The 14,387-nt window shown below is 49.4% G+C and overlaps 1 protein-coding gene across 1 annotated transcript; it reads right to left on the reverse strand.

Moving 5' to 3' along the window:
- Positions 1-1,241: 1,241 nt before the first annotated feature.
- Positions 1,242-11,581, reverse strand: Mpo (myeloperoxidase). The gene is made up of 14 exons (XM_034506404.2): positions 11,294-11,581; positions 10,963-11,040; positions 10,731-10,824; positions 10,192-10,367; positions 9,600-9,723; positions 9,376-9,505; positions 9,086-9,292; positions 7,928-8,246; positions 5,656-5,816; positions 4,405-4,660; positions 3,914-4,084; positions 2,915-3,152; positions 2,028-2,239; positions 1,242-1,327 (listed from the first exon to the last, which is right to left on the reverse strand). Exons 2-13 carry the CDS (start codon positions 11,036-11,038, stop codon positions 2,035-2,037), a joined length of 2,157 nt encoding a protein of 718 aa, XP_034362295.1. The 5' UTR covers positions 11,039-11,040; positions 11,294-11,581; the 3' UTR covers positions 1,242-1,327; positions 2,028-2,034.
- Between the last annotated feature and the right edge of the window lie 2,806 nt (positions 11,582-14,387).

Below are 14,387 nucleotides of genomic sequence, written 5' to 3' on the forward strand. Positions count from 1 at the left end.
AGTACTGTGTGTATGTGGTACATAGGGATAATGCAGCCAAAATACCCATACCTGTAAACAAAAATCTAGAAATAAACAAATAGTAAAATGAAGAGGCCCTCCAACGTACAAGACCCTGAGCTAAGTCTTAGCACCACAGATATTAACTGGCTAGTTAATGAAATGATCAGTTGGTTAACTAGTTGATTAAATTTGCCCTTTCAAGGCCTGATGGTACAGGAGACTAAGTTCAAGATTGACCCATGCTACAGAGCAAGTTCAAGGTCAGCCTGGCCAACTTAGCAAGACCTTGTCTCAAAATAAGAAGGGGCTGGAGATGTGACTCAGTGTTAGAGTGTTTACACTCTACAATATACAAGGTCCTAGGTTCAATACCAGCATCACAGGGGCAAAAATTACCCTACAGGTAAAACCAGTCAGGAAATCATTTCCTCATCTTATGGAGATTGCCTAGGACAGTCCTTGTTCGTAGCCCTGTTCTGTAACTCTCCCCACCAGTCTTGGATGAGGCTCTGCCTCTGTGAACACCCCGATCCCCCTCAGTGAGGTAATCATGAGAGGTACTGGTCCTGCAGCTCCCCACAGTGAGGGTCTGGCTTTACCTCACCATCTCCTTATCTTCAGCTCCCCCGTGGGTGGGGTTCCCTCACTCCTCATAAGTGAGAAGACAGGAAAGGAGAAGACAGAGTCTGCTAATCCACTATGGACCAGCTTCTTACAAGACTACTGGCCAGACACAGCCCTCCCCTTCCCAGACACTGGGGTCTGATCACTGGAAGCCAGAAATAAGGAGGCATTTGCCCCCTGGAGGATCCCTGGGTCACTCACTGTATTAGTCTGCAGAGACACAGAGGTCTCTATTCTCTCAGCAAAGCCTTCCCACCAGACCTCAGCTTTCATTGGCTAGCATTCTGTCCCCTCCCCTTCTCAGAGACTGACACAGAATGAGCAGTCAATAAATGCCAGAACAATGAACAAATACCAGGGCTTGGTGGCCACATTCCCGGTCCACAGATCGGTAGAGGATGTATTTGAGGGATGAAGGCCTGCTTAGTGTGGCTTGGCCCCAAGGCTTCTACGAGCTAGCTGCCCTCCACATATGGAATAGCCAAAGGAGGGCACCCCAGCACAATCATCAGCCTAGAAACACCCTGAGGTACAGACCATACTGGCTCAAGTTCTCAGACCAGAGGGAACCTCCCACTGAAGATGCAGTCCCTTCACAGACACAGAACAAGAGCCCCATCCACCATGTTTTATTAGTGTGACTCTCAGGTACAAATAGCACAGAAAGGCCAATGACCTCCGTTCCTCTCCTGGCAGACTCCTGTGAATAGCAAGAGAATAGAGTAAGGGAGAAGGAGAAATCGCTAGCTGAGCCAGGCTGGCCTAGAACTGTGTCACAACCACACAGCCCAACTGCTAACTGCATCCTGCCCTCCAGAGGCCACAGCCTTGTTTCTGCCAACCAGAAAGTGATCGAGGATTTGGCGTTTATCTTTGGTATTCATCTTTATTGCTTCTGTTTCCCGTGGCTAGCACAGTACCTGGTAGCTGCCCGATGAGTAGAGAGCTGGAGGAGGCAATATGCCCTCTAACAAGCCATGGCTGCTTTTCTTTATAAGGAAGAGAATTTATACGTAGACTCATTTGGCCAAAGTCACACACAGTACAGTGCTACAGAGTGATTACTTGAACTTGGGCTGTCTGTTCACTGCCTCCCGAGTTCTTAATACTGTCATAAGCAGTGAGCCCAGACTCATGTGATTGACAAGCACTCAAGGCACATCAATCATTGCCCATGCTCACAGATGATACACACATGAAATACTAATTTACGTATGTTGCATATAGATGTGCACAAGTGAATCTGCAAACATACTTGTGCACTCACAAGTGACTGTCCAGTCATCCCACCCCCACTGTCACCCACAATATCCACAAAGATGGATTCACTCAGGGAAGAGAGTTCTTTGAGATTTCCACTAGCCAACCAGGGTATACCCTTCAGTGTGCCATGCCCTTACCCAGCCTCTAGGTCTCCTTCCAGGAAGACAGGTTCAGTTTAGGAAGGGTGTTACAGCTGACAAAGTCTCGGGGGTATGAGTTGGACATGAAGATGTTGTTCTTGGACACGGTGGTGATGCCAGTGTTGTCACAGATGATACGGGGCAAGGAGATGCTGGCCAAGGCCTGTCTCTGCTGTGTACTGAACACACCTGGGTTCTCCCACCAAAACCTGCATGGGAGCATTGTGGACATTATGTCTGAGGATGTCCCGAGTGAGGAGACCCTGGGCTGAGGATGCTCAGGACATCACCTGGCTTGAGCTGCCTCCCACCCCCACCCCCACCCCGAGTATGAGAAAGCCACAGAAAAAAATCTTATTTACAGCACAGAAGAGCTTAGGTCGTGGGCAGTGCCCACTCAGCCCAGAGGACAGACACACACAGCTGCTTGGGTCCCAGTCTGATGTGCGCCCCCACAAGGGTAAAAGAAAGCCTGGATGGCGTTTGTGATTTGCTCTCCTTGCCTGGGATACCTTTTTAGAATATTGCCAAAGGTGTAATGCAAAGTTAGGTAAGAACTAGACATGGAGATGCCAGGATCATGATGAAATGACATGAAAGAGGGTCAGCGGGAGACTTTGGGAACTTTTCCATGGTAACTGACGCCTCCATAGTAGCACTGAGAAACCCAGAAAATGTATTAAGAGTAACATTTTTGGGACCATCAAGATGGTTCAATGGGCAAAAGCACGTACCACCAAGAACTTGACTACCATCCCTGGACCAGACATGGTGGAACCAACTCATGTAAGTTGTCCTCTAAGCGCCACCTGACTGCTGTGGTGCGCATGCGCCCTCACCCGGCTCCACTTGAATGGCACCCTGCCTTCCCACAGCCTCCTTACCGATCTCCATCACGTAGCTTCCTAAACTGAGTGCCAATGAGACAGGCAAGGAGCTGGCCTACGCGGCCATTGGGCTCCAGGGGCTCGGACACACCGCCCATCCAGATGTCAATGTTGTTGGGCGTGCCATACTGCGCCATCAGCTTCCGTGCCAGTCCCAGGTTCTTCAGCACCGTGCCGAGTTCACCCACTGTGCTGGGCTGTGGAAGCCCACAGAAGCGTCTCCAGGCATTGTATCCTGCATTGGGTTAGAGAACAGGTGGCTAGGTGTAAATGGACCCCTCTCCTGCCGGTAGAAAGACTACTGGGAAGGGCAGGAAAAGAGCTACACGGATGTTCAAAAGCCCATCTCAGTACACAAGGCCATAAGCAACTGGATCCCTAAGTTCAGGCCGAAGTGGGCAGCTGGGCCCCTCCAGACCTCTCACTCTTTTCCTCTCTCTCTCTCCTACCCTGCCAAGCCCTGTTGTACCACAAATCCCAGCAGATTCAAGTATGGAAACAGCACGTTGTCCCTTAGAGCAGCAGCCTGATGTATCTGTCTCTGACTCAGAGAATGAAAATGTTTCCCAGAGGCGTGGCCACTTGTGCTACGCCACAACACAGGCACGGGGCTCTTGGGTTACACTGGTCCACTTGGGTCCAATCTCCACGTCTCTCACTGACGTGGCTACAGCACCCAGCCAAGCTCCGAACTGCTCTAAGCCCTAGTTTCCTCGTCAGTAAAAATGACTGTGGTACTCTCCCACCCCCAGGTTCATGAATGAGTCAGAATGAGCTGATAATAGAGACAGACTTCCAGATCGTGGGATGCTTGCTGTTCAGCTGCTCCGCAGGTTGCAAAAGTACAGCTTGTGAAAACGCTGAGACGCCAAACTTTGGCCACAGGTGCCTAGAATAGGCAGAGCCTCCGGTGCTTTCTGAGAACTGGAAAAGGGGCCCTGAGCAATAAGGGGAGCTGCCTGGGAGGAGGGCTGGGGCTTGAGGCTGGCCTCTCACCTGGGAGGCCGTGATCCCGGCTACGCTGCATGTTAAGAGCAGGCAAATCGAGCCCTATCCTCATGACTTGCTCAAACAGTCGCTCCCGGATCTCATCCACCACAATTTGGTTCTGGCGATTCAGTTTGGCAGGAGTAGCCATGAGGCCTCGGAGGATGGGGTCAATGCCACCTGAGGTCAAGAGACCGAAGTGAAAGGAAAGGTTATCTTGCTACAAGAGCACACAGTGGAGTCAGGGCTTGTTCAATCACAAGGATCAGAGAGAAGCTGTAAGCACATGCGACACTTGGGGCCAAGGCAACCACAGAGAACAGCCATCACCAGGCTCTCTTTGACCGAGGGTTCACGAGGCTGGGAGGCTCTAGCTTTCTGGGTCAGTGAAACTGGAGAGCAAGACTAGATTCCCAAAGATTAGAAAAGATCTCTCCCTGAAGCCAAGCCCATGCCATCCCATCCTCAGCTGCTGGCTCTTTTCAGGTTCTGTTGATCACCTTCCAGCACGACTCTCCAGCTGGCAAAAAAGACCTTGCTGAGTGGGACACGGGGGTTGGGCCCTGTGGGTCGGTACTGATTGTCCAGGCGGAACATGAAAGGTTGGATGAGGGTGTGGCCGTAACGGAAAGCGTTGGTGAAGACATTGGCGATTCGAGGGTCCACTGAGTCATTGTAGGATCGGTACTGGGGCAGGTACTTCCTCATGGCTGCTGGCCCCAACACCAAGGGCAGGTAGTCCCGGTATGTGATGATCTAAAACAAAGTGACTGTGTTTTAGATATCTATGTATCCCTCCTTGTGGTCTCCAGCTTGGGGGAATTGCCCCTACCTGGCTAGGATCAGGGGCTTGTCTCCCATAGTCTTAGATCTGAATTTAACAGAAGGGCATAAATAGAGCTCACCTCATGTAATTTATTAAACTCTCTAAGCCACAAATGCAAACAAGTAATAATTATATTACTTTCTCTCTCAAGAGACTAAACAAAATGTCTTGTCAGTCACTGTAATGTCTCTCTTGCCTTTAAGGTATCAGTGGTCTCGTTTCTCCTTGAAAGCCAGGGAAGATGAGATTACTGAGATTATTCACAGTGCCCAGCAATAGCACACAGTAGGGGCTCATTAGAGGCAATAGCCTAGCACACAGTAGGGGCTCATTACAGATGGAGGGCAGAGGTCTGCTCCGGTGTGATGTCCTCCAGTGAAAGGGAGGCTGTGAGGCGGTGTCACTCTGGATCCAAGGCTAACTGCTTCTGAGACTAAAATGAATCCCACTTGTGGGTGTGAGTGTAAATAAAATCCCACTCTCAGCACCATCGCCTCTCTCCCTAAAGTCTAGCAAGGGCTTGTGTGCATGCCTGTGTGTGTGTGTGTGTGTGTGTGTGTGTGTGTGTGTGTGTGAGAGAGAGAGAGAGAGAGAGAGAGAGAGAGAGAGAGAGAGAGAGAGGTACAAGAATGTTTACATTCATAGGAGAATAGGGGTCATGGAAACATCAAAAACCAAATGCAGGGGCACTGCCCCAGGGGCGAAAATGCCCAGTATGACGACAGTGGGTAAAAGACCCTCATGAAGGACGAGGCTGGGGAAACAGGAGGAGGAGAGTGCACTTGTCAAGTGTGTCACGTCTGCTGCGCGTGTTCATTTAGCTCCTTTGAGCTTCACAATATTACGGATAGAAGAAGCCAGTGTTCAGGAGAGATAAAAACCTGCCCAAGAACACATTGCCAAGATGTGTTAGGACACAGCCTACCTGGACCATGGCCCCTACAATCTTCCGGGCCTCCTGGTAAAGCCTCTCCCCATCCCATCGAGGATTCAGGCGCTTGAGCTGTGTGGCCAGCCGGTTATGCTCTCGGACAAAGAGGGTGTGCATGGAGGTGAGCTCCGGCATCTCGCTGGAGCGCATGTCCCCTGAGGGAAGCAAAGCCTTTGTCATCTTTATGGTCTCCATCCCTTGTCCAGCAAAGACCTTCGGTGGCTCTCATGTGCCTGTCCTCCACCTACCCCCACACACCAGACCGACACAAGAGCTTGGGAGCTCTGAAGTCCTTCCTGGAGCCTTACCCACTAGTCATGATGTTTGACTTACCACCTGCCTGTAGCTCAGACCAGGACATCCTTAGGCACAAGTCCAAGCCTTGTGTCTTTCTGTATTTTGCCCTTTTCTACACACACACACACACACACACACACCACATGCACACATATACACACATACACACATACATACACATTATATATACATATACACACATACGTACACACACATACTATACACATACATACTATACACACACATACATACACACATACTACATACACATATACATGCATACATACACATACATACACACTACACAGATATACACACATACTACACACACACATTCTATATACCCACACATACACACACCCCACAATACCTGACCAACCCCAAGAGCAAGTACCCATCTTATTGCCTTGATTTGGCATAAGCCAAAAAGTAGTATGCATGTTTTCTGCTCAAATTGGATGCAACCTGAGAATCCTCCTCCAAACAGGACCCCAGAACCTCCACTATTTGAAGACAGCTGTCATTAGCTCTCACTATAAGCCAACTGTACAACCTGTCCTGGTGAGGAGAAGACACAGGACATGTGCATCCACACCTAAGACTATTCAAGGAAACAAAGTCCCCAATTCCTCTAGTGCTCCATAAACCTTCAACAGGGAAGGCTAGAAGGTGAGGCCCAGGACCTTTGCTGCAAGACACTGACTGGGCTCAGCCCTTGACAACTTAGAAAGAAAATTCTGAGAGGAAAAGATATTCCTGAGAGCAGCTTCTCTACGCTATGAGTAACCAGAGGTCATAACTAGCCCAGAAGAGAACGGGCCCTCTCTTAGGAGGTGCAACCTGGTATTGACTTTGACTCTCCTGCCAGGGGACCCAGGAGAGACCACGGGACCCTTAGAAGAAAGACTTCTAGCACTGTGTGTGGACTTGATAGTACAAATGAGTCACCCAACACTTGGCAGGCTGAGATAGGAAGATTGAGGAATGGTTGAAGCTAGCCTGGGCAAAAAGCAAGTACCAGACCTGCTAAGGCTAGCTATATAACCCAGTCTAACAGCACAGAGAGGTGTGGGGAAGGGTGTTGATTGCTGGGTGTGACCACAATCCCTGCCCCAGTCCTATTCCCAAACTGCCAGGCATCTCTCCTTTTGAAACCCCACCTTCTGTCTTTCTAAGAAACCAAAATGCCCATGGAATAATATTCTGTGACACAATCTACTAGAACTTTCTGGGGTGAAGAAAACAATCACTTATTCACTACCCAGTAGGGAACCACTAGCTCATGGGACTCCCGAGCCCTTAAAATGTGGTTACTACAGAAACTTTTAATTTAATTTAAAATTATTTATGTATTGATTGGTTGTTTTCTTCTTCTTTTTTTCAAGACAGGGTCTCACTAACACTATATAGCTCTGGCTGTCCTAGAACTCACTCTGTAGACCAGGCTGGCCTTGAACTCTCACAAAGATCCTCATGCCTCTGCCTCCCAAAGACTGGGATTAAAGAGACAGTACTCCCTGCTACAAATAATTTAAATTGAAATAACCACATGCGGCTACTGGCTTCAGATTGGACAGAATGGTTCTAAAGGCTTCTGAGGAAGCCATATTCCTCTCTGTTGCTTTCAGTGCTCTGTCCTTTGCGGACAAAGACTCGGCTCTCTCTTTCCACAGTCCACAGAAGGGAAAAGACAGAAAAAGATAGACAATAGAGGGCCCTTAGCAGCTCTGTGTCTTCATCTTAGGTCGATGGGTGGAGGCTTTTTTTTTGTATGTGTATGTAGTTTGTTTTTGCTCTTCTTATTTTCCTTTCTGTCTCTATCCAACTTGTTGCCAAGGCAACTGGACTAATAAGTTGTTGAGACCAGCGTCTCTTATCACAAACCCGAGTGCTGCTCACATACAGGCTCACTGTGTTGCCACAAGCTGAAAACAGCTCCAAGCCACTCTAGTCCGGGCCCCAGGCTGACCTGCCAGAAAACAAGGAATGCGGACTGAGCGGTTGGTGAGGAGGCAGGGATCGTCATGCATGTTGTCAAAGGGCAGCAGGGCCCTGCCGTTGTCTTGGAAGCGTGTATTGACAGCTAACAGCCCCAGCTGATTTGTGAGGTTGCGCAGCCTCCTGGCCAGGGGGTCCTCGCTGCCATACACCGCGCTGGCATCCACGAACGAAGTGAGCGCATTGATCTGGTTGCGAATGGTGATGTTACTCGTGGTGCATGCTGGGCAGGAGCGGAAGAAGGGGATGCAGTCCTTTTGGTTCTTGATTCGAGGGTCATTGGGTGGGATCTACAGCACAGAGAGAAGCTAGTCTGTCTTTTGTGGTCGGGACAGTGGGCATTTGTAGCTTACACCCTGCAGAAGAGAACTCTGGCCCCCTCCCCCAGCTGCAGGGAGGCTCTCAGGGTTCCATAGAATTACTGGGGCTCAGCTAGCAATAAGACTGAGGTTTAGGGGTGACAAAGAATTCACCAAACTGGAGTGGAGAGAGCCTTCTGGGGTTGGCCAAGGCCAGTCCTCTCACCCCTCTTCACTATGCCTCTTAATTCTCTTCTTGCCTGTGTCTGCCTTTTCCTCTCTGTTCTGCCACCCTGGCCCTGTCAGATCCCTGGCCCTTTATCTCCTAGATCTCTGCCTTTTTTTTTTTTCTCCACACTTTCCCCCCTACACAGAAGGTGCCTCAACCCTGACCCTGACTACTGGGGAACACACACACACACACACAGAGAGAGAGAGAGAGAGAGAGAGAGAGAGAGAGAGAGAGAGAGAGAGAGAGAGAGAGGTATGAAACAAGGTTAGAGAAGTAAGTGCCCACGGGAGAGAGAACAGGCCAATGCTCCTTTACTGGGATTGTGAAGAAGACAGGTCAGGTCCTCATCCCAGAATTCTCCCAGCCTCACAGAGCCAGTCACTTCACTACACAGGGCAATGCTAGGTTCAGGGTGACTATCTTAAGTTGACAGCTGGCTCTGCTGAGGAACACAAGTATTGACTCTGGACCCAGGAATGAGGACCAGCCTTGCTCAGGGGCTAGGGAGGAACTAGGGCACAGAAAGGACACTGTCACTCATGTAAAGCGTCTTCCCTCTCTCCAGGCACAGATCCTGGTGGATGGAAGGAGGCAGCACCTTGAGGGGGAAGCAGGGTGGCTGCTGCAGGCAGCTGGTCTCACAGTTGAGGCCAGTGAAGAAGGAGAACCGGGTAGCTGGCTCTGGAGTCAAGGTGATGTCATGGTCCAGAAACTGGCCCCACTGCATGAATATGAGCGCGCGATCCTGGTCCCTGGTCAGCTGATCGTTGGGGAAGCGCACTATGGCATTGGAGACCTGGCGAGCCTGCAGCAGCAACAACGGGAGTCATTGGATGCCTAGGTCCTACACATAGGGCTGGGCTCAATCTCCCTCTATTGGACACTCACCAGGGGCACCTTGAAGCCATTGCGATTGACCCCAGGTGTCCAGCCGAAGGGTATGGAGACGCCATCTTCATACTCCGCAGGCAGCCAGCGGGCAAAGGCACGGTTGGAGGCCCCCAGAGTGGGGCTACGTCTAGAGGGAAACACAGAGCTCTGGCCCAATGGGTCGCCACAGGCAAAACCTAGACCCCCTACACCACACATCCCTGACTGCCCTGGGCCCTCACCTGTTGTTGCAGTGTCCAGTGATGGTGCGATACTTGTCCCTCTGTGGGCATGTCACCCTCACGTCCTGATAGGCGCAGCCACTTGACACGGACAACAGATTCAGCTGAGCAGGTGTCAACACGTCTGCAAGAGTGAGCCATGATCTTAGATCTGAGCCTTCCGCCACCTCCTTTCCTATGCTAGGCAGCCTGGGGCTGAGTAGCCCAGGGAGGGTGAGGAGTGGGCCGGCCAGCTCAGAGGCAGGAGTGGTAGGTTGCCCCTGAGACTCCTTAGACCAGTGGTTCTCAAGTTTGCTAATGCTGAGACCCCTTAATACAGTTTCTCCTGAGGTGAATGCAACCGTAAAATTATTTTCGTTGCTACTTCATAGCTGTCATTTTGCTACTGTTATGAATTGTAATGTAATCACAAGATCTGTGTTTTCCAATGGTCTTAGGTGACCCATGTGAAAGGCTCTTTCGACGGGGGAGTGGGGGGTGGGGGGGGGGTCGCGACCCATAGGTTGAGAACCACTGCCTTAGAGGGCAGTTTTTTTGGTGGAACTTGCTGGGAGATGAAGAGTGGTGACTAAAAAGGAAGGAGTTATGGTACCCGTGACATTGAAAGGCCGTGGCCACAGGGGCTGCAGCTTCCTCTTCAGGAGGTCTAGGGCCACGTGCAGATAGTCAGCAGCCCTCACAGCTGTTCTGGTGCCCGCCACCGGCTGCTTAAAGTAGAACAGGAGTTCCATGGGGCTGGTGGAGCCACTTCGAAGGCTCTGCTTGATGCTGCTTAGACAAAGGGGGACCAGAGAAGAGATGCAGAGACACTCAGCACAGGCCAGCCTGTGGTGAGCAGCTATGTAAGAACGATGTAGAGAAAAGAACTTATGTAGAGAACCACAAAGGAGAGTTGGGTTTCTTTTGTCAAAAAGATATGGACCTGGATATCCAGACAGAAAGCAAGGCCATTAAAGGAGTGGCTTTGAAGATGTTCTAACAGCCAGAAACTCAACTATAGACAGACGAGGTCCGGTTTCACCTGTAGGCCCTCATCCTGTCGACCAACCCCCCCCCCCTCCACTGCTTCTCCTTTCTCCAGAAGACTTGAAGCAGCTTTGCCCAGGGCTGCACCGGGCCTGGCACTCTCACCTTTCTCTCCGCTCCTTGTAAGCTCTGTCCACTAGCTGCTTGGCCTCCTCCATACAGCTCAGCACCACTGAATTCTCCACTTCCCCCAGGAGAGCTGCCCCGAGCATAAATCACAAGGTCAGGACTGGCCCAAAGCCCTTCATCAGGCCCCAAAGTAGAAGGAGGACTGCCCAGGGAAAGGGGGGATGCTGGGCTGAGAACCCCACCGGCACGCGCCTTCTGGCACTGTTACCTGGAGTGGCACCATTGGAGGTCTGAAGCATGGCCAGGGTGGCCAGGAGGCCTGCCAAGGCCAAGAATAGCTTCATCTCTGCAAGACAAAACAAAACAAAATAAAATAAACAAAAACCAAAAAACCTCAGCCCAGGAAGTGCCCCAAGCTTTTGAGAAAAGAGAGGTTTACCCTTCCCCTCCTCCAGAGCTCCTGCCTCTCCCCTTCATACACAGTCCTACCCCAATGGGCCTGGTCTATAAGGAAGGCCTCTGTGAGAAAGAGGTCCACAACCTAAGGCCCCCCTCCAGCTATAGTCCCCAGTCCCCAAGAGCTCCACTCCAGCACTTACCTGATATTGTCAACACCTCTCACTGGTAACGAGCTTTTATGCCTGGTAAGCTGGGGGCGGGCTGACCTAAAAAGAGACAGACCTATCCCAAGACTAGACTCTCCTCCCCCACTGGGGTTAGTTAGGGGTGCACAGAGAGGGGCCCATGAAGTGGAGGGATCGACAGGGGAATGGATCAGAGCTATTCCCAGAGAGCACAAACAACCAGCCCCTCAAAATGTTGGCTAAGTTGAGTGTCCCAATTCCTTTGAAGGAACCAAATTCAGGGAGCTAAGGCTAAGAAGTTATAGGGAGTAGTGTAGCACCATGGGGAGAAGGGAGAGTCACAGGGAAGATGTAGCAATGCTGACCCCCTTGAGGGCCTCAGAGTTACCCCCACTCTAACTGTGGCGGGGAGCCCCCAGTTCTCAGTGGGGCTGAGGAGACAGGAAATCTGGCTGGAGACAGTTAGGCTTCTCAGGAAAGAGGACCCTGGGGGCTACAGGCTCGGGACAAAGGCAACTTCCTCTCTCTCCACAGTCCCTTCCTCTTAACCTCTGGCAGGGAAGGACCCATAACTGATTTCGGAGTGGGCAGAGCTGGTTGTGGTTAATGGTCAGTTGGTGAAGCAGCCCAGGGCCTGTCAGAGCAAGACCAGTCAGTTAGGAAGGTTCAGGTTAAAGATCGTTATGAAATAGAAAAGGGGAAATTTCTCCCCTGAGAAAGGCAAGGCAGTCTCAATCAGGAATAGTCTGGTGCCTGCCCACCTCCAGAGACCCTGAGACAGGACTACTTTGGTCATCTCCTATGAACCACTCTCATTTATGCTCAGATCCCATCTTGGTTAAGGACAAGGCCACACCCAAACATCTTCCCACTGTGTCCCAGGTCCTATTACCTGGGAAACTGATTCCAGGCTCAGAAGAAAGAAAACATTTATTCTTCTGGTCTTGCTATTTGTGAACTCCGACATGTAGCTTTTTGAGAGTTGGATTCTAGAATGTTACAAGCTTTTGAGAATACTTTTTTAGTCTACAGGTGACATATTTTCATTGATTAGAATCTGCAAGGCAAGAATAAGCAAGTGATAAAAATAAATTGAGCCTCAAGTGCTGGCACAAGCCTCTCTAGCACTTGAGAAGCAGAGGCAAGAGGATCAGAAGTTGGCCCAGCCTCAGCTGAATAGCTAACTTGAAGCCAGCCTGACTTTCATGAGACTTTGTCTCAAAATAAAACAAATTAAATAGAAATTACCTATAATCAATTGCTTCTGTAAGTGATTCTTTTTCAAGATTTGTCATTGTGGTTCATATAAATAAGCAACAAGAAAGAGTAAGAGTTCCCATAATCCTAGTACTCATCAATACTTTAATGAGTTACTATCCTTTGTATAGAAATAATATTTGTTCTAAAAGACGACTAAGAATAATTTTAGCAGGGCAATGGTGGCACATGCCTTTAATCCCAGCACTTGGGAAGCAGAGGCAGGGAGATCTCTGTGAGTTCAAGGCCAGCCTGGTCTAGAGAGTGAGCTCTAGGACAGCCAGAGATATACAGAGAAACCCTGTCTCGGAAGAGAAAGACAAAGAGACAGAGAGAGACAGAGAGAGACAAAGAGAGAGAGTGATTTTATATTATTTTATATCATTTTTAAAGACAAGATCTTATTACATTGCCAAGGCTGATCTTAAACTTAAGGTCCTCTTGAACTTGCGTCAGCCTCTGGATTACTAGTATCACAAACAAGGACTACCACCTAGCCTGGTACAACCTCTTACAGGACTCAACACTTTAGTCTACACATCTACTTGTCAATGCATATGCATTTGTTTCATTTTTAAAGTTGGTTTCATCAGTCGGGCAGTGGTGGCACACACCTTTAATCCCAGCACTTGGGAGGCAGAGGCAGGCAGATTTCTGAGTTAGAGGCCAGCCTGGTCTACAGAGTGAGTTCCAGGACAGCCAAGGCTACACAGAGAAACCCTGTCTCAGAAAAAACAAAACAAACAAACAAACAAACAAACAAAAAGTTGGTTTCATCATATGTATTTATTCCTTGGTTGAGGTGTATGCACACACAGTTGTCAGAGGACAGCTTGCAGGAATCCGCTCTTTTTTCACTGTATGGATCCTCATGCTGGGTGCAGGTGACTTTAGCCACTGAATCATTTCTCTGACCTCTTTTGTTTGAGATCCTTTTGTTTGTTTGTTTATTTTGAGACAGAGTATTTCTATGTAGCCCTAGTTGTTTGGAACTTACTATGTAGACCAGGTTAGCCTCCAACTTATAGAGATATAACTGCCTCTGCCTCCCAAGTGCTGGACTTAAAGGTTTGCACGGCCATGCTGGGCACCATTGGCTTCATTTTCGTGCCTGCGGATTTTGTATGGACAGTGTAGGTGCTTTATTAAGTAACCCTTTCTTGTTAGATACTTGGGCTGTTTCCAGTTTTCACTGCTATGGACACTGTTTGGAGAAACATCTTTGGAGTTAAATCTCCAGTCACATCTTAGGTTGTTTCCCAGGCAAGAAGTCTCAGTTGGGGGCAGCTCTGTTTGCCCCTAATCCCAGCACTGGGTATACAGGCAGGGGATGCTGATCTTGAAGCCAGCCTGTTCGAGATAGAGCAAGACCCAGTCTCAATTTATTTTTTTTTTTTCAAAATATCTTAGCAATAAAATTTGGGCTTGCACAATTTTAGGGTTTCAGAATGCATTGCTAAAGGCCACTCATGGGGACTACATGCCTTCCTTTCAGCAGCCAAGCGTGACAACACTTGCTCCCAACTGCCTTCATCAGGCCTTTTGATGTGATTGGAAGGAAGAGACATTTAATGGCTTAAAACAAAACAAAACAAAACAAAAAATCCAAAACAATAACCAAAGAGAGAGAGAGAGAGAAAGAGAGAGAGAGAGAGAGAGAGAGAGAGAGAGAGAGAGTAAGAAGAAAGTCCAACAAGGAAATGCTGTTGCCAAGGATACCAGTGTGGCACAGCTCAGATCTGTCAGGCTCCCTGACTTCCAAGCCAAGCAGGTCTCTGCAGCTGCCCTTTTGTCAGTGACTTATTTAATGAGTATTTAGTAAGTGCTTACATGTGCTGTGCTTTGGGCTACA

This window comes from Arvicanthis niloticus, chromosome 6 (assembly GCF_011762505.2).
Source record: "Arvicanthis niloticus isolate mArvNil1 chromosome 6, mArvNil1.pat.X, whole genome shotgun sequence".
NCBI lineage: Eukaryota > Metazoa > Chordata > Mammalia > Rodentia > Muridae > Arvicanthis > Arvicanthis niloticus.